This window comes from Triturus cristatus, chromosome 2_1 (genome assembly GCF_964204655.1).
Source record: "Triturus cristatus chromosome 2_1, aTriCri1.1, whole genome shotgun sequence".
NCBI classification, from domain to species: Eukaryota; Metazoa; Chordata; class Amphibia; order Caudata; family Salamandridae; genus Triturus; species Triturus cristatus.
In genome coordinates this window covers 498,754,069-498,774,460 of record NC_140581.1, presented here as the reverse complement: position 1 = coordinate 498,774,460, position 20,392 = coordinate 498,754,069, and the positions used below count along the sequence as shown (strand labels likewise).

The 20,392-nt window shown below is 43.1% G+C and overlaps 1 protein-coding gene across 4 annotated transcripts in view; it reads left to right on the top strand.

Moving 5' to 3' along the window:
- Positions 1-20,392, top strand: part of BDP1 (BDP1 general transcription factor IIIB subunit) — a 1,439,438-nt gene that overhangs the window by 53,406 nt on the left and 1,365,640 nt on the right. For all 4 annotated transcript variants that reach the window (XM_085632357.1, XM_085632359.1, XM_085632358.1 and 1 more), the window contains exon 5: positions 6,650-6,775. In XM_085632357.1, coding sequence (XP_085488483.1) covers positions 6,650-6,775 — 126 coding nt within the window. The remainder of the gene's footprint in view (positions 1-6,649; positions 6,776-20,392) is intronic.

Genomic DNA, 20,392 nt, shown 5'->3' with positions numbered 1-20,392 from the left:
GTAAAGACCAGTAGGGAAATATTCAGTGATATTGGTTCATTTTCAGTTCCTTGTCTTTAGTTTTCCTTATAGTGTTTATAGGGAACTTCGCTCTCCTGGTCTGTCCGTCCGTTTTCCTTCTGCGCGAGACTCCGATAGCAGGCCGATACCCCTGTGTAAGCTACGCTCCTCCGGGAGTGTGGCGGGGTGATTCACCGGTTCTTTGGCCTCCTGGCTTCCCAGCGGGCGCATCTCCTCATGGGAGGTGTCCTTGTGGGCTCTGGGGGTTACTATGCTCTGGCTCGTTCTTCAGTTTTGCGTCTTCCACCTTCGCTGTGGCGTCTCTTCCTGACGTTTCCTTCCCCAGTCCTCTTTCCGCCCCCAGGCTTTTGTCCACGTGGGTGATGACGGTGTCCTCATGGGCCGAGTCTGAAGGCAGTCTACGCCACTTAAAGGAGCCAGGTTGAAATATGTCTGAATCGATGTCTTCTTGGGTGTCCCGCTCTCATGTCCAGGCTTCCATATTTACAGACTGCGAAAACAGAGGAGGATCTCTATTTGATGTGTGTAGTAATCAAGTCCACTCAGTTGTGATGATTTAGGTAGTTTTATTGAAGATGGTACAAGATCACAGGGAGACCATAAGTAGGCCAGATAAAGAAACAAGGTAAGACCAGAGTAAAACCCCACCAGGAGCAGCCAGCAGGCAGCTCAGCCCAGTCAACTGTCATAACTCACTGCAGATTCCCAACATTCTGACAGCATCATAACATGAACATTCCACTGGTGGTAGATTGGCATTGCATCAGCATAAGCAGGATATAACATATCCCCCTTTCTCATACGGGAAAACATAAAGCTAGAAACATAAGAGAAAAACTTGAGAAAGTGAAAGCAAAGTGATTATACAAAAACAAGGAGAACACCGATCATAAGAAAAGCAGTGTGAGAACAACCATAGAGAAAAGCAAACAGAGAAGAATCAAACAGAAGAATCAAACATAGAAACCATCCTCCCTTCTTACACAACAGCGAAGAAGAAAAAAAAAAACAACGTAGAGAAAAGGATAAAAGAAAACGCAACAGACTGCCCCAAAACGTACCCACTGGCCAGAACAGGAATTAAATGGAGGCTGAAATTGTGAAACAAAAAAAAACACAGAGCAACAGATAGCGACACACGCAGAGGAAGATAACACGAAAGAAAATCCAGAATCCACAAGAGACCCAAGAAGAAGACCTCAGAAGGAAACAGAAAAGAAGAAAGAAACAAGAAAAATGAGGAAAAAATATGCAACTGAACAGACTCTGTAGGTACAGCAAAAGACGTGTAGCAATAGCTCTGGAGAGTAGACGCCCAAGACTGAATGGACAGCTGCAGAAGTAGAACTCCCAGACGCTTTTCCTCACAGGAACAACTGGCAGACAGGTAGTGGGCGACCGATGGGAGGTCACTGGTGGGGTCAAGATGCCAGTTGGGATAACTTGAGTTGAGTTGCTGGAGGTTGATGTATTCTTGAAGTTGCTTGAAGTTGAAGTTGCTTGAGGTGACAGTTTAAGTTTAAAATCGTCGCCAAAATACTGTAGTAATCAAGTCCACTCAGTTGAGATGATTTAGGTAGTTTTATTGGAGATGGTACAAGATCACAGGGAGACCATAAGTAGGCCAGATAAAGAAACCAGGTAAGACCAGAGTAAGACCCCACCAGGAGCAGCCAGCAGGCAGCTCAGCCCAGTCAACTGTCATAACTCACTGCAGATTCCCAACATTCTGACAGCATCATAACATGAACATTCCACTGGTGGTAGATTGGCATTGCATCAGCATAAGCAGGATATAACAATGTGGAACACACCACCACTCAACCTCATCCTCTTTGGATTCCAGCTCGGAGGTACCCTCTTCGTGACAACAGACCAAGGGGCTGAAGAGATGGAAGCATTAGATGTATGAAGTTGGCCATCTGAAGCCACTGAGGGCAAGTCTCTTCCCACCCCCCCCCACACATTCCCAGAGACACTTGAGGTACTAGCGACTCGAGGTGAGGCCAGTGTTGCCTTAGGGGGAGGGTCTATCAGTACTAAGATTACACAGTTGAGAAAGTTTAGCATCTATGCATTTAAGTCAGTCCTGTAGCTGGCTTTTTTTTTGTTTTTTTTATTGACATTTTCAATCAGTCAAAATACTTTGCAATACAACAGGCCAGCTTTTTATCAAACAAACCAGGAGCACAGTGAAGTTCAGTCTACATAGCACACCGTATCACTGGAAACAGCGTTCACTCCGTTAGCTCTTCCTCAGCATAATGATGTATATATACCATACATCCAGATAGTCACATTGATCAACAACTCGCGATAGCAAAATAACAATACATTACATATTTCCACATAGAGGACTGAAGTCATATCTGATCATCACTTTTGAGTTCACATTACCCAGAATAACAGACGGGGGAGCACCCCACGGAGGAGGTTGGAGGGCAACATCCCATCATGTCAATGCCACAGTTTGAGTAGCGCCCACAGTCGTTTCTACATTAGGTGTCTGTTGATGCTGAGTCCAGGTCAGGAATGGTTCCCATATATTACGAGGTCTAGAAGTGGGTGGCATGAGCTCCCAAAAGGTGCTCAATTGTGTGTGTCCGTATGTGACATCTGGGAACCATCCCTTAATTCAGGGCACCCGTCTTCTACCCCAGTGGATTGCAACCTGTCGCTTTGCGAACAATAAAAGGAGTGCATGTAACTTACGCAGCTTGGTATCTTTAACATAGCCCAGAAGGCCAAGAATAGGTGATGAAGCTAATGACATGCCGAGGATTTGATTTATGGAGTCGAAAATTAGGAACCAAAATTCGTCAATCTTTGGGCAGTCCCATGCTACATGCAGAAATGTGGCAGGTGTATAAACACAGCGCCAGCACCAGTCGTCTGCTCTGATACCCATACGCTGGAGACTGACGGGTGTTCTATAAAATCTATGCAGATATTTAAAATGAATGAATCTCAGCCTATAATTAGGATTAAGTTCAGTGAGTTGCCCACAGCAAAAGTCCAATTGGGGTTCGGTCAATGGAGTTAAAATTTCTTCGTTCCAGTATCGAAAAGATTTAGGTGTCACCAACGGGGCAGTGTTCTGCATGTGATTATATAGTCTTGTGATGAGTTTTCGAGGAGACTGGGTTTTTAGCAAGTTTTCCAATGCAGGCAAAGGCGGAGGGGCCAGTGGAAATCCCTCCCAGAGAGCGCGGCATGCCGCACGCAGCTTATGATACAAAAAGAGTTCAGCAAATGTCACCGCTTGACCCTCAGCCGCTTCTGGGGGAGATCTGAATTCACCACCTGGATATAGGTCAGCAAAGGTTTGAAGTTTAATTTTTTGGGCCAGCGACTTACTCACACCATCCTGTATGCAAGGCAACATTGGATTCTGCAGCAGAGGAATGGAAGGGGCGTACAACATCGGAACACCTGCTCTTTTACGCAGCTCATCCCATGCCCAGCACAGTCCTTTAGCAGTTTTAAGTACAATTTCATTATGGTTTAAACCCTATTGCAAATTTAATCAGAGTTAAAATAAGCGGGAGTACTCATTACAATGTCCTGATTTAGGTTAGTCCCCTTAGATGTGAGCAAAATCTTCTTACGTAAAGTTCCTCCTCTCTTTTTTTTAATCTGGGTGTTCAGTGGCTATTATCGGGCTGATCTGAGCAAACCATTTCAGTTCTCTCTGAATGAGAATCTTCAGACACAAAGTCCCATGTCCTCATCAGAGGAAACAAGTGGAGGTGACTTGGCCCTTTCCTCCTCCAGGGAAATATGCATTTCCTTCTCGAGAACTCCTGAGGCACAGACCAGTAAAAATCAGTGCTAGCAATTGTTTTGCCCGCTGTGGAGCTACAAGCAGCTTTCCTTTTGCCCATGTTACAAAAAGTGACAAAAGGCAAGAGATTAGGCGAAAGGAGTGTGCCTGGCCTGGCCTCTTCTGACCGCTGACGGGCGCGGACAGGCCTGCTCTTGGCCCGGTCTTCGCAAACCAGGGGGTGCCCTGCCCTGCAGAGCTAATGCATCGCTTCAATATCGCCGATGGACCTGAGCCCCTCCTTAGACTAGGGGAATGCTGGGACACTAAGTCCCTCCCTGACTGTGCCTCCCAAACATCTGATGTAGTTTGTTCCATGAGATTCACAGTGGGTAGAGAAACCACCATAAAGTGCGTCCTGCGCTGAGGAGCTAATGCAGTGCTTTAAGAGGGTCAATGGACCAAGGTCCCTCCTTAGACGAGGTGAATGATGTGGGACGAAGTCCCACCCCAGCAGGGTCTCCAAAGCACTCAGATGCAGTCCAGTCCATGAGATTCACAGTGGGCAGAGAAACCACCATAAAGCGTGTCCCACATTGTGGAGCTGATGCAGCCCTTTAATAGCATCAATGAACTAGGCCCCTACTTAGACAAGGGGAATGATGAGGGACAAAGTCCTACCCCAGCCTGGCCTCTCAAGTACTCTGATGCAGTCCATTCCATGAGATTCACGGCAGGCATAGAATCCACAATAAAGTGCGTCCCCTCCATTCCAATCAATTCTACTTCACTCGGTTCACACCACACAATTCCACGCCACGCGGGTCCATGCCAAACAATTCCACTCCATTCCATGGCACACAATTCCACACCACACATTTACATGCCACACAATTCCACTTTGCTCCACACATTTGCACTGAACTCCCCGCCATGCCACTCCACACAATTCCACTTCACTCCACACAGTTCCATGCCACACAATCCCACTCCACACAATCCCACTCCACTCCTTGCCACACACTTCACTCAATGCCATTCTTCATCACTCCTCACAAATCCACTCCACTCCCCTTAATGACACTTCAGTCGACTCTGCACAGTGCCACTCCACTCCACACAATACCACTGAAATCCACTCCAACCAGTGCCACTGCACCCCACACCACAGTGTCCCTCCACATCCCATAATGCTACTCCAGATCACACAATATCACTCCACGCAGTGTTACACGATGCCACTGCAGTCCACTCAGTGCCATTCCACTTTCTACACTGCTCAGTGCAACACCACTTCATGCCACACGATTCCACTCGACTTCACGCAACACAATACAAATTCACTCTGCCAGTCAATGCCACTCCACAAAGTGCCACTCCACACAATGCCACTCCACTGTACACCACACAAAGCCACCCCACTCCATGCCACACAGTATAATTCCACTTCATGCTACACATTGATACTTCATTCTGCTCCACACAATGTCACTCCACTCTGCACCACACAAAGCCGTCCAGACAGTGCCACTCCACACAATGCCATTCCACTCCATGTTGCACAATGCTACTTCATTCTACTCCATACAATCTACTCCACTCAATGCCACTCCACTCCACTTACTTTTAATTGAATTTATATAGCGCTTACTACACCGGACAAGGCGTTGAAGCACTTTGCTGCATGCACTCCCCTTGATGCCCAGATTCTTTGTGCATTCTAAGAAAAGGATTAGTCTTAAACTGCAAAGGAGCTAGATGGGCATTTGATGCCTTAGGTTTTGGGCAGATGATCCCAACTCATGCACATTTTTTCCATGTTGTATCAGAGGTTACTTATCTGAGTTTCTTCTGTATGCGTTTTGGACCCGGGAGGGGAGGGGGAGGGTGTAAACTGTAATCCCTACTCCTGCTTTCAGTGCTTCCCAACATCTTATCCATTTTCCTCATTACTGCCTTCTCCAAACTATTATTCTTTGCGATAGAATAAATGTAAATTGTGAACCTTTCTTGCAATATAAATCTCTAACCTCTGCTCCTCATTGTGTCTTTAATTTTTCATTGCGTGAACGTGTTCAGTAGTCTACAACATAGCATGCAAATTCCTTGCATATAAAACCTTACTCTTCCTAGTCCTTCTTTTGTGTCTCTTTTATCCTGTTCCTGCATATACTTTTGTCACAAAGATTAATAAGACCCTGAAGTATTGCGTATGTGTAACCTATACTCTAAAAATAAATTCCATACTTACTTAAGCCCTACTTTGAAAAACTGAGAAGTCTCCCATAAAAAGTCAGAGCATTTTTCCTGCGTGTTAGCTTCCCCATTATTAAGCTCCCTTTTATCGTGTTTCTTCACATTATTTCCATTTCATCAGTTATTTGTGAAATATTCATAAGTTTTGCTGAACCATTGGCATATAATTCCAGAAACTTTAGAGGTGTAAGGGACTGCACGTAGCTTGGTAATCTTCATACGGTAGTATTTTATGAAAATTGATTCTAACACTCTTTAGTGCATCCTCTGCACTGGAGGTTGAGACAGTGGGGTAGGATTTTGATACTTGTCATCTATCTACATATTGAGTAAGTATAAATTAACATAATCCTAGTGCATGTTGCATTACCAAGTGGGTTGATGCCTTAACCCTTCTCCTCTTCTACCATAGTACCATAAATCAGATATATGATTCAACCCATGTCCAACTGTACATGTTTCTTGAACACCTGTGAATTTAGTACTAAATTGAACAATAACTGATTAAACTGATTTCTTTTGTAATTCATGGTACATACTGCTAGAGGGTTCCTTAGTTTTAAAATGTTTGTATGTTTTGCAAAGCTCAGTATTTTGTTTGCATTGTAGGCCTGAAGAGAAAAACATCCTTGAAGCTGAAGACGATGTGGAAGAGGAAGAAAGCAGTGATGGTCCTCTCCTCGTTCCCCGGGTGAAAGTGGCCGAAGATGGTACCATTATCCTTGATGAAGAGAGGTATTGTAAAACATTGATGAAGTAGCAAACTTAAAGAGTTTGGATTTGGGTCTACAACCAGAGTACTCTGTAGAAAAACATGGGTTCTCCACCCGAGCTACAGGACAAGGGCCCTCTTGCTGTGAGTTGTGAACACTCAATGACCTCTTTCAGCCAGTATCTGTGTTTTAATGCTTTTAAAAGCATGGAGTTTTCTGTGACCTCATTGACATTTGGCTCTAAAGAACATGGGATTTAAAAACAGCATGACTGTGGCATTGTAAACCTGGAAAATACCCGGTGAACTAGAGAAAATGATACCTTTAGAGCTGGAGCTCTGTAAAGCTGAGGCAGAGAAAAATCACTTGTTTACAACACCATATGCTATAATTGATACATTTGTATTAACTGGATATTGTCAACCTCTTCATAGGGAAGGAGATATGCAAAGTAAGTGAGTGCCCTGACTATTGAATTGTGAAACCCCTGGGCTCATGAGCACACCAGGAGGTGGTGATGTGGCCACTCATGGAGGGATTAATGAAATGTCAGCACAAAGTATGCATTTATTATACTCCGAGGCAATTTTTGCAACTAATGTTGAAATAAGTGTCTGGTGAGACTTGGCTGCCTCTATCTGGAGGAACCATTGATTGTGAAGAATTGCTGTTAGTTATCTCTGAATTGAAAGTTTGTAGGTACATTTCCGCTCGTCATCTGATTTTGCAAACAAAAGAATGGAATTTTCATAGATACATTTCTGGAAGGTTATATGGATGCCCTGACTGTGACAAGACACTGCAGATTGTGGTTCTTACAGCCCTTTATCAGTGCTCAATACTGATGCGAAATGCAGAGTAAAGCCATAGCAAATAGGCTGCAGAGAGTAGTTAGTTAATTAAACCACTTTTATCAATCTATATTTATCCCACAACGAAACATAATGCTAAATTTGAGACACCTTGCACATGTTAAAAAATAATGCCTAGAGAATGCCAGCAGGAAGTTTGTCATTGCATCTCTTGACCTGGAAATGCATTCGACACAGTCTGATGGAGCTTTCTTTTGGCTGCTTTGCATCATTATGTCTTTTGCCCAAATAAAATAGCCTGGATAAAGTTACAATGTATGTCACCAATGGCATGGTTGAAAACTGGGTAGATTACATCAGCGAAATAGATGCTAGAGAGGGGCAACTTACAGAGATACTTCCTCTCATCCAACATATTTGCGTTGGCTCTGAAGCCACTAGCAGCTGCGCTCAGGTACATGATGCATGAATGGGAAGTACGAATAGGTAAATAACACACACGTTCTTATTATACTCTGATGATACACTGGTGTACATTTAGGAACCTGAGAAGGCTCCAATTCATCAGTGAGCTGCAAATGTCTGCGGCAGACTTGGAACTAACCAAGAAATGGTGCAAGACTCAATAATTCCCGATGAGCACTCTGAAAAGTGTGGATATCTCGGGATTCCCGGATTTAGGCTTGCCATGGCAGGAGACGGTGTTTACATCTTTAGGTATAACTATTGCACACAATGGGTCTCAAGCAAGCTTCACAATTCTGGGCCACGCTACTTTTGTCATTAACTGGATAGACCTCGCTTGTCAAAATAGTTATTCTGCAATGCAGTTTTTGTCTCAGAGGTCATGTCGTGCATGGTTCCAAAAACAACGTTTTTAGTCTTGACGATGTCACTTCCTCCTTAGTGACTAATTATGGACCTGAGAATTAAGCTGGCAACCCTGAAAAGACCCTGTTATGAAGGTGGCACACACTGATCATATCTAGATCTTTATTCTGCATCCCACTCACAGTAAATTTCACATTTATTAAAAACTGTTCATGATGGCACAGGCATGAAACTATATTCGCGTGTCACAGCCTGATGATTATACTAATTTTGGTTTTTGGGGTGGGAGGTGTTGGGATAATGTTGCATCTTTTTTATTTGCTAGTTTCGACTACTACATTAATGGAATTATGGGTGTAACGTCAAAGCAGCACACAGCAGTGCCATATGGACACTTCTTGCGTATCCTTGTCATGCTCCATTTTAGGTCTCGCCTAGGCAGCACTTGTGCTGTCTCTGAGACCTGCTGTATTCAGGATATAGACATTAGGCAACACCCATCTTTCTAATTGGCTCCTTTAACTGTCCTTTGTAAATGGCTGGTTTTTATTGGTTAATATGGTCAGTAGTCTCTCCTTTTTAGGTCGAGCCTGGGCAGCACATATGCTGCTCTGCAAGGCATGCTGTATTAGAGTATGCGCTTGAAACTCCACCTACTCTCCACCCATATTTTTACTTGGCTTGTGTCTTTAGACTTCGTAAATGCTGGCTTCTGATTCGGTAATCGGCTTGTTAGTCCCTTCATAGTACCGACTTGTCTTCATTTGTTACCTCCCATGAGGACTGGCCCTTTCACTTCTGTTACACTGTCTATGTTGTTTTGTCTGTAAGCACTATTTCCTTAGTGAGTTTTGTCTTACTGCAGGCACGACCTGCTTTGCAGCACCATTCAGCGCGCCATGTGCGCTTTCACTTTCCATGGAGCCGGGACAATGACGGCTGCTTCTTTGAAATGCCATAGGTCTCGCATTTAGGAGAGTTTGAGCTATTTGCATTGTAAATTACACTAGCTTAAACTCTCGTAAATGTGAAACCTATTGCTTTACAAATATTTTTTGGGTGGTTTGTTTCCAAGCACCCCAGGCTGCGCTTGCACTTAATAGAGGCCACACCCCTTTCTTTAGACGCAGCTTGTCTAAAGAAAGGGTGTGGCCTCTATTAAGTGTAAGCGCAGCATGGGGCTCTTGGAAACAAATAATATTTGCAATTCAATAGGTCTAGCATTTGCGAGAATTTAAGCTATTGATATTTAAAGTGCCAATAGCTCAAAGTCTTGTGAATGGGACACCTATTGCATTGCAAATGCTCGTTTTCTTTTGTAACCTCCCATAAGGACTGCCCCTCTTAAATGTGGTTTTACTCCGTTATGTCATTTATTACTGTCTGAGCACACTTTTTTTTTTCCGTTCAGGCTCAGGAACTCACTCGCCTCTACGTAATTATAAACAGCTGATTTTTATATTTGCTAACACTCACTCTGCTCCTTGGCTACAGCTCCACCCCTTCACCCCTCTCTACTTGTATTTTTCTTTTAATTTATCTCTCCCTACATTCCCCTCACTGCTTGACGCCCCTCCGAGATCGCTGTTTTTATCTAAATTTAAATTAAGTGATTTGCCCAGAATCACAGGATGTTGGGCTGAGGCTCGAACACTGGCCCCTTGCTCCCTAACCAGCAGCTATGACCGCTGAGCCACATCCTCACTCTCTGCAGCATGATATTATTGGCACAATTGAATACAATGTGTTTACATGCTCCCACCTTTTCTACTCTCGCCTGTCCTCCATTCACTTTGTAGTCACTCTCCTAATCGGTCTTCCCTTTCTTCGTGCCTCTCGCTCTCCTAATCGGTCTTCCCTTTCTTCGTGCCTCTCGCTCTCCTAATCGGTCTTCCCTTTCTTCCGTCCCACCAAACATTCCCTCATCGCTGCCTGTTCCCCTCCTTGCTTGTTAATCCAGTCAGAAGAAGCTTTGTGTAGGGGTGTGCACGCACTGCTTTGAGGTCCCCCTTTCCGCAGAACTGCTGCTCGTGTTTTTTTTTGCTACCTTGTTTCCCGTTTGAGATGTACTTTGATCCCGACCAAGGCAGAACTCTGCATGCCTCTGGGAGCAAGCACATGGGAGCAAGTGGTGCTAGAGGGCAATCTTGGGAAAGCAAGCGTAAGCCGCACAAATTCCTATATTTATCCTATCTTGGACAAACTGCACCAGGCAAGCAAAAACATGGTTCTGTGAACAAGTAAGAGACTTCTTCGCCTGTTGCTGCCCACCATGAACCCTTTGGAGGCTGTGCTGGTGGCAGAACGAGCCGTAATGTGGCGTTTCAGCATTTAACTGGCTACTGGCGTTCATTGCTTGTAGGGGAAAGCTGATCTGTTTTTATTTCTGTGTATGATCCGCAGTGTTGGAAAGTATATTTTTAGCGTTGGAAAGGGAACTGAAGCAAAAATCATCACATCCGGGATGTCTGAAGTTTAAGGAGGGACGAGTTTTTATTAAATTTAAAAAAGCGTTTTGTCTTTTGTTCACAAAAGACCAAAGAAGGCCAAAAATGTCCCATTTAAATAAAATACGTGCTGGACATTTTCGCGCATTACATCGAGTCTGCTCTGTCGTCGCCTAATAATATTATGAAGCAATGCGATACAAGGGGTCTAGATCTGCTAAGTCAACGCTGGAATGCGTGTGAGTGTCTGTCGGGTTGGGCACTTCTAGGGGAAGAGACTCATCTGAACCTCTTTTCTGCTAAAGGTCTTTCTTTACTTTTCATTCAATTAATACGTTATTACAGTTTACAATTTGAGGTAAATCCTTTCAGCTTGACTAATTTCTCACTCTCTACTTTACAAAATACCCCTTATTCTAACTATTGCATTCTTGTTTTGTTAGTTATATAGCTCTTTCCATACCCTTTCGTGACCTAAAGCACTTCAGTTTAAATATATTGCTACAATGGTGTAATGTATGTGGAAACCTGTTTGGACAGATGCACTTGTGATCAAATTAATTTTATTGTGAAAAATGTTACTAGTGTGGTTGTCTTCTCATTTGAACCATTATACTATTTATGACTCCACTAGTATTAGTGTGCATATGTAATAGAACATTGAAAATACCCATTTTTAGGTCTCGCGCCTAGCGTTGCAGTGCGCAGCAAGAGACCTCTTGTAGGGGGTTTGGAAATCGACCTAGGAAAAGCACACGCACGAGCGTGTGCTTTTCCTTTTATGCCATGCTATTGGCCTTTGTGTGCGTGTTTTTCACAAAGACAGCACACAATAGGCCAAAGGCGGGCGCATTGCTCCGCCTATGGCCTATTGGTGTCTGTTACGTGCTCCGCTGCCTTGTGGTTTCAATTATCGTGCCCAGACACAGGCGCGATAATTGAAACCACATGACTCGCTGTGGCGCGCGAGCACCACTCTCGAGCTTCTTCTTTTTTGGATCCATTTCACAGGGAAGCAACTAAGTGAAAGAAGAAAAGAGAGTTGGGCTGCTCGCGCGCACCACTCGTTTCCTTCGGCTGTTGCTAGTTTGAGGTGGCCATAATGTATGGAAGACCATGTATGGAAGAGTTCTTGGAATGTAAAGTGAGATTGGGTGGACAAACTTCCTAAACAATACTGTGTACCTGGAAACCTCCCACGCGCCTCGGGGCACGCGAATCAGTCAAAAGAGCTCTTTAAAAATATACTTTAATAGGAGCAACATGGGGCACAGTTACGTGTTTATTTCCTTAACCGTTCACCAAGTCAGCTCGAAAAGCCCCAGGTCTCCCAGTCTGGGGATTAATCTAGTTTTAAATCTGTAAGTGTGAAGTGACACACGTCTTGTGAAGTTTTTCATCCGGCCGTTATCATCGATAAGCGCCCCAAGCTTTATCAATGGGTGGGCGAAGAACGAGCGAGCACAGAAACGCTAAACATTGTTATGTAAAAAGCCAGGACTGACAGAAGAAGACATGCATGTCATGGGACGCTTGCCTGACCCTCTCTTTCCCCTTCCCTCCTCCTTCTCTTTCACCCTGTGCATGTTATATATTAAATGGTTCTTCTCAATTTATTTATAAGCGACCCGCATTTTAGCAGCTTCTAAATGGGAAGGAATTTATGAAACGTAATCAGCCCAACATTGCACAATGTCTATAAGTGGGAAAAACAGAGGAGGAACTAAGCATTACTTTTTATAGGGTCGCAATACTTTAAAAATCGTAATGAAATGGTCTACCGTGACTTCTATGTGCCCTCGAACCACCTTCTACGCAGCTGTTAACCTCAAGCGGTGCAGACACACACCTTGCCAGCTTACTGACTGCTCCTCCATCTGCCTCTTCTGCACCCTCCCCTCCTATCTCCCCCCAGACCCGCCTCCCGCATGAATATGGAATAGGCTGCACGAGGACAGTGCGAAGTGCAGCCCCGCCTACCCCCACACTGCACCCGGGGGCGAGATCGGAGTGGGACATGGAAGCAGACCGATGGCAATGGCAGCATGACAATCCCCAGCTTCGTCGTGGCTTTGGTGCTGGGGGCCATCCCCGAAGGGGGCTTGTAGTAAGCTTCAATAAAGGAGTGCTTGAATTTCCAATTGTATTTCTTGAAAGTAGTTTTGTTGAAGAGGAAAGGAACCCACAACCGCTCCAGAGAAACAGCAAGCAGGTAATGACAGGAGCCTTCACAAGAATCTAGAATTCTCACATGAAACCCCAATGTTCTACATACATCATAATACAGTCTAAACAAACTTTATTAATTAAGAGAAACCAACAAAGTAGAACTTACCACACCCCCCCTCCTATAACAATGAAAAGAATAAAAAACAAGCATTTACAATGCAATGGTCTCGGCATTGTTAAAGTTAGAGCTATTGGCATTGCTCATGGCATTATTATTTTTTTTTTTTGAAAAACCTTTATTGACATTTCAACCAATAACAAGTATGGGCCTACAACCCCGGGGGCCGGCCGCTAAGCAGTCAGAGTAACAGAAATCAAATTTTATCACAGGCAGCACATCGGGGAGCAGAACCTCCATGCTAGTATACTCTCGGCCACTGAACAGCCCAAGTAGGAGACCAGGATACAAAAGGTTTTCATTTTATAATAAGGGAGGATGGAAGGATCAGGTGCCAAACAGTTTCCCAGCAGCGAAAAATGGCAGGCAGAATAATAAACGTCAACAAGAAACAGCAATCTATCTAATCAATGGCGCTGAAACAGGAAGTTCAGGATGTGGAGGAATATCACGGCCATTTGCGCCTGCAGTCCCCTGCCCTAAAACCCAGAAAACACCACGGAAATTGTGGCACATGGCATTATTTTTGTTTATGTTTTTGTTTTTAAAACATTTAAAGAAACGGCATTGTTATTTACAATGTCAATAGCTTAATCTCTCTCAGATGCGAGACCTATTGCATTTGCACCCACACACAGAGCCACACACACAGAGCCACCCACACACACAGAGCCACCCACACAGAGCCACCTACACAGAGCTATTCACATAGAGCAACCCACACACAAATAGAGCCACCCACACAGAGCCACCTACACACACACAGTTACCCACACACAGACGGAGCCACCCACGCATAGAGCCACCTACAAAAAAAGCCATACACACACACACACACACACACACATAGAGCCTCCCACACACACACAGAGCCACCCACACTTACACAGAGCCACACATTCACACAGACATGCTGCTGACTTTAAACATTGCATTCTATTTATGTTCTTACTGTCTCTTCTGTAATTCTCTGCTGAGGAGCACTGTCATTCTGTGTACTCAGGTGAGGTAAAATTGTAGTCATTCTGCTATTTTTTTTTAAATGTCCCGGTTTTGGCTTTAAAATGCTGGTCACCCTACCATCGCAGTTGGGTATGTATTTTTTGTGTAGTTTTATAGCGCGATCTCGCAACACACAAGTTCACGATCCTATTTTTAGGCACGGGCAGATTAAATGATTTGTCATGAATCACAGGATGTAGTCCGTCAGCTGCGCTGCCGCCTCTGGTGCAGGAAACCAGGGTTTCAACCTCGAGGTCGCGTCCACATCCTGTGATTCTGGGCAAATCACTTAATCTCCCCGTGCCTGAATGTGTAATGTAAATACGGTGCTATGTAAAGCGCTCCAATACCTTTGGGTCGAGTTAGCGCTATATAAATATGCAAAAAAATAAATAAATAGCCGAAACCAAGACTGAAACATGGTCCTCCGAGCGCAAAGTCGGTCGCTCTGGCCGTGAGGCCGCCCACCTCCACGTAAAGATTGCCATTGGCCACGGGTTTCCAAGGGAAGGGGAGGGTGAGGTAGGCTGTAAGAACAGAGCGCGAGAACAGTTTTGAGGAGCCGAGAACCGGAAATATGTTGTATTTTAATGCCGCTTACAGCATAGTCACATAATGGGCTCTCGGTGTCGCATTTCTTAATCTTCTGAACCTTTGGGTAAAATTCAGTCCACACCAAACTCTGCAGCGCGCCCGTTGCTCACTAGCTGGAGCGCTTGTTTACCTCCTTCGTTTCCCCTCCTCCCTCTGGAGACTCTGCTCGGCATCTGTGCAATGGGACTCCCTCTCAGCTGTGAAGAGCCCGAGCAGAGAACAAAGGAGGCTGTGGGAATTGGGAGCCGAGGCTGCATTCCGCCCCATCGCGCCTGCCTTCCTCCCCGGCTCATATAAAATAAACACGAGAACGCCCCTGTACAAAAAAAAAATACAAACGCCCACCAGTGTAAAAGGGGCGGGGCTTAAAAAAGAGAAAGACGCGAAAAAACACGCCCCCGAATCCGAAAAAGACGGGGCTTGTTTCGACAGACAAAGCTCTTCTCCAATGGCTGACCTGCATTTAAGAGGCCAGCCAATGGAGCAGAGGGGCGGGTTCAAGCCCCACTGCTGAAAAACATTAAATCTCGCAAGCGAGACTGCGCAAGCGCAGCCTTCGCTAGCCGAGACTTAAAAACTTAGTAATATACAAAATCATCAGAACGAAAAGGAGAAGATCTAATACGAGAAGTGCTCCTCAACTGTTTACCATCACCAGAAGAAATAACAATATCATGACAGACATTAGTTGGATTAGAGGAAAGATTTGATGAAGTATTGTCCCCTCTGTCTCTTAAAGGGAGAGAAACATTGACATTAGTTTCACGATTGTTATGACCGGACGTTAAATTACCCCAAATCAAACCAATCCATGTCATGTTAATACTCAAATTGTTTGAGAATGATCTTTGCTTGTTCATTAGTTAATTTAATTAAAACATTGCGATTCCATCATCCCCGATCTTTTAAAAGGATACCCATGCGAGAAACTTTAAGTATTTTCACTAGTTCAGAGAATTTAGATTGACCTTTTGTAATTTTGATCGGTTTATTAATAAGGACCCAATCACCAGGATACAACATGACTTATTTGACATGTTTTCTTTCATCATAGTTTCTTTTGTAAGAAGACTGCTTGTGTTCTACATGTTTCCTGACTTTGTGTAAATCCAAACTGGGAGTGTAATCAGTCTTGTCAATAAGCAAGAAGGATTGAGAGAAGAATTAGGTTTCCTACCTCTGAGTAGTATATAGGGTGAAACATCACTGGTAGAGTGAGGAGTAGTGTTGTAACTCCACACTTTTTGGCTGACAAACTTCGATACGTCTAATCTGTTGGCTATGGCAGTTTGTTCTCCCTCTTTCAACAATTTGTTTTCACGCTCCTCTAAACCGTTGGAGGATGGACTGTACCAAGGTGCTAAAATGTGACTGACCATATTTTCACTAAGAAAATTCTCAAACTCGTTAGAAACAAAGTGCGTACCATTGTCAGTGACAATTTCCTTAGGCAAACCCTCATTCAAAAATACACGTAAGAATGAGATGGCAGAATTAGAAAAATCCAAACCCAGTTTTTGCCAGGGGCCTTTTGGCCAATCAACAGGGCACAAAGGAGAAGTGGAACTTAGCCACTGTTTATCAGACCATAAACATTCGGGACACTTGTTGTTGAAGGATTTGACTTGAGCATCACTACCAGGCCACCAGGAGGTTTCTTTAATCTTGCGTACTGTACAAGAAATACCTAAATGACCTTCGTGGGCAAGTAAAATAATTTTGTCTCTGACACCTTCAGGTGGAACAAGTTTGTCTTGTCTAACCAGGAAATCATTGACAACAGATAATTTATGAGCCACTTGAGAGAAAGCTCTATCTTGTATAGACATACTACGGTCACATGGCCACCCATTAATCAAAAACGTTTTGACTCTATTTATTTAAATCTAAATCTTGATCATAGCATTCAATCCACTCCTTTTCAGAGGGTTTTACATCTTTCATTAGATCATTCATGGAGAAAACACAATCAAAGTCCTCATTGTTTAAATAATCACTATTATAAACATCATTCTCAAGAGGTATACGTGAAAGATAGTCTGCTCTTATATTCTTACCTCCAGGAATATATTTAATGTCAAAATTAAATTCCTGTAATCTCGCAAGAAGTCTAATTAATCTAGAGGAAACTTTATTGGAAGAGCTGTCTTCCAACATGTACATGAGCGGTTTGTGATCTGTTTAAAGTTGAAATTTAGCCCCCCAAATATACATCCTAAATTTTTCCACTGCCCATGAACATGCTACGGCTTCACGCTCAATAGTACTATAATTGAGCTCGGCACCACTTCTTGAGGCAAAAGCCACTGTGAACTCTTGACCATCAATAATTTGACTGAGAACAGCTCCTAACCCCTTTGAACTGGCATCCACTGTAATAATGGTTGTTTGTCCGTGTGTAAAGGGTCTGATGGCAGGAGCTTCAAGTATTAATTTTTTGACCAATTGAAAAGAGCGTTGAGTATCATCAGACCAGTCATACTTTGCATTTTTCCATAATAAATTCCTCAATGGTTGTACAATAATAGCATATCCTTGCACAAAACGTATGTAGTATTCACTCAAACCTAAGAACGCCCTCAAGGAATCTTTGTCTAAAGGTTTGGGTGCATCTTTAATAGCATTTAGAAGAGACAATTTTGGCTTTATCCCTTCTACAGAAATGTTGTGACCCAAGTAGTCAACTTGTTGAGTAACAAATTTGCATTTATTTCTGTTCAGTCATACCATACTTCTCCAATTTTCCAAAGACTTCATCAAGAAGAATGTAATGCTCTTCTAATGTTTTAGTGTGAATTAATATATCATGGAATGCCTGGATTCCGTTACAGTGAGCAAACATCTGATCCATAAGTCTTTGAAACAGGCTTGCCGCGGATGCTAATCCGAAAGGCAAGCGTTTATGCATGTAAACCCCAAAAGGGGTCACAAAAGTAGAAAGATGTTGTAATTATTCGGATAAGGGAATCTGATGATAAGCTGAACGCAAATCAATAGTGGTGAAAAATGTACTGCCACCAAGCTTAGCAAGCATTTCCTGGATCCTTGGCAAAGGATGGCAATCTACCACAATATTGCGGTTCAAGACTTTTAGATCCGCACACAAACGAATATCGCCTGAGCTCTTGCGTGCGACAACAGCAGCAGAAACCCATTCGGAAGATTCTAAGGGTGCAATGATATCTTGTGAACACATTTCTTTAAGAAGTTTTCGCAAGTCATCTCTAGCAGAAAGAGGAATTGGTCTACACTTTTGAATAACAGGAATAACATTTTTTTTTAAATTTAATAGTATGTTTAAACCCTTTAACCAATCCTACCTTATCAGGAAAATACTCCAGCATATTTAGAGCAAAGATTTGCTAAAACAACATCCTTATGAGGAAATGATTCTGAGGAATTCAAATCTTCTTGCACAGAAGCTACAACTAGTAGATCACCCAAAACCACGGGTTCAGGATGACCGGGTTTGAGAATCATACCGAATTTTGCTTGATCTTGCCAACCAAGAATATCACGTCCCTTAAATGCAACGTAAATCTTTGTACAAATTGATCGGTCTTTGAATTTGATAGAATCTAAGAAATAACCAAACATTACAATGTCATTCTCGCCAAAGGCTTTGGGATTCACATCACAAGGTTTAAGTATAGACCTGCTCCAAAATTTATCAAAAGACTTCATCTAAAATGGTTATGGGAGATCCAGAATCTGCCACAACATCAACATCTACGGAACCTATTGAAACATTACAAATGGGTCCTTTGCATCTTTTGATTTTGCTATGTAAAACATCAATTTCAATAGAGGAAACAAGATTATTCATATCCTCACAAAGTGTGTCCTCCTCTACATTAAAAAAATTAACTTTATTACTTGGCTTGAGTGACTTGCATACCATGTAAAAATGTCCTATTTTTTTGCAAGTTTGCATAGTTATCCATATGAAATTTAGACCCACAACGGTAATACGAACCCTTTTTATCAGGAGGTTTGTTAAGTTTTGGTCTAAATCCTCGTCGCCAAATAATGTAGTAAGCTTCAGTAAAGGAGTGCTTGAATTTCCAATTGTATTTCTTGAAAGTAGTTTTATTGAAGAGGAAAGGAACCCACAACAGCTCCAGAGAAACAGCAAGCAGGTAATGACAGGAACCTTCACAAGAATCTAGAATTCGGACATGAAACCCCAATGTTCTACATACATCATAATACAGTCTAACCAAACGTTATTAACCTCTTCGACGCCGATGACGGAACGGTTCCGTCATGCAAGTCGGTTGGGCTGTGCTTATGACGGAACCGTTCCGTCATGGCCCCGCCCGCGCTCAGAACTTTCAGCACCGCGCGGGAATCCGCGCAGCGCTGAAGAGGTTAATAAAGAGAAACAAACGAAGTACAACTTGCCACAGGGCTGCTTTGACAAAACAGCTGCATTGGCATTGTAAGCTATCGGCATTGTAAATGACCATGCCTTTCATTTATGTTTTAAAAACGAAAACAAAAATAAAAGGCATTGTCATTTTTCCTTTTATGCACACTCTGTTGTATTTTTGTATTTATTGAATTATATTTGTTTGCGTGTGCGACCTTGCTTCAATATAATTAATGGCACACACTTCACAAACGCGTGGTTCGCGCGATGTTGTTTTAATTATTATTTTCATTGAGCACTTTTTTTAAAGTGACTGCTCCTTTAAATCGTTGCTTCGTGTGGCTGCTGAACTTTCACCCCTCCCACTTTCCTCTGCTGCATTTCCAGCTTCCGGTCAGTCACCAGAAACGAGCTTTCCCGACCGTCGGTGTTTTAAGTTGCTCAGTGCCCGAAGCGAGGAGAATCGTAGATACCTAGATTAATGTAGAACTCACTCTCTCTCTCCCGTTTATCAGGATCTCAACTTCGTTCTGAAACGTAATCCAGAGCTGCTCTCGGATACAGTGCTTGACTGGTTTCTTTCTGTCTGCATGAGGGTGTTTGTGACTATACTGCAAGCTAAACGATTCACTGGGTGTGTGTCAGGGGAGATGGCAGCTTTATCAACTGTTGATTACTTGATTTTGGGACCCCAGCATATTTAAAACGAGAAGGGTACTAAAGTTTGCAAGTCTAAACTGATGGGTGCTACATGGAATTGTGATTTGAAATAAAGCTTGGGCAGCAGGTAGGAAGATAACCAGAATATTCGCACCCAGCTGTCTAGATCTTTGTCAAGTGATAATAAGAAATGTTTGGTAAATAAAATGCCCCAGTGGCAATATTTATTCACCATTTCTTCATTTACACAAAGGATTAGACTTTTAAGAAGTTCATTTTAGTACACATTTGAACAAATAAAAATGGCAGTCATATTATAAAACATTAAGTCGTTATAATTAAAAATAATGAATAAGAAGGTATCCCTTAGTGATAAACTGGCTTTACAAAGTGAGACATTTAGAGATAACATTTTTTTTTTTTTTTTTTTTAACTCTACAGTCTCTGCCTTTAGGTTTCGTTTTTTGTTCTCAGAGGCAGAACTGTGTTCTGGACTTCAGGGCAAAAGACACCACAATCAACAGTGGCAGGCTGCAGTCGGGGGAGATGAACGGGGCATCTCTGCCCCTTGGGA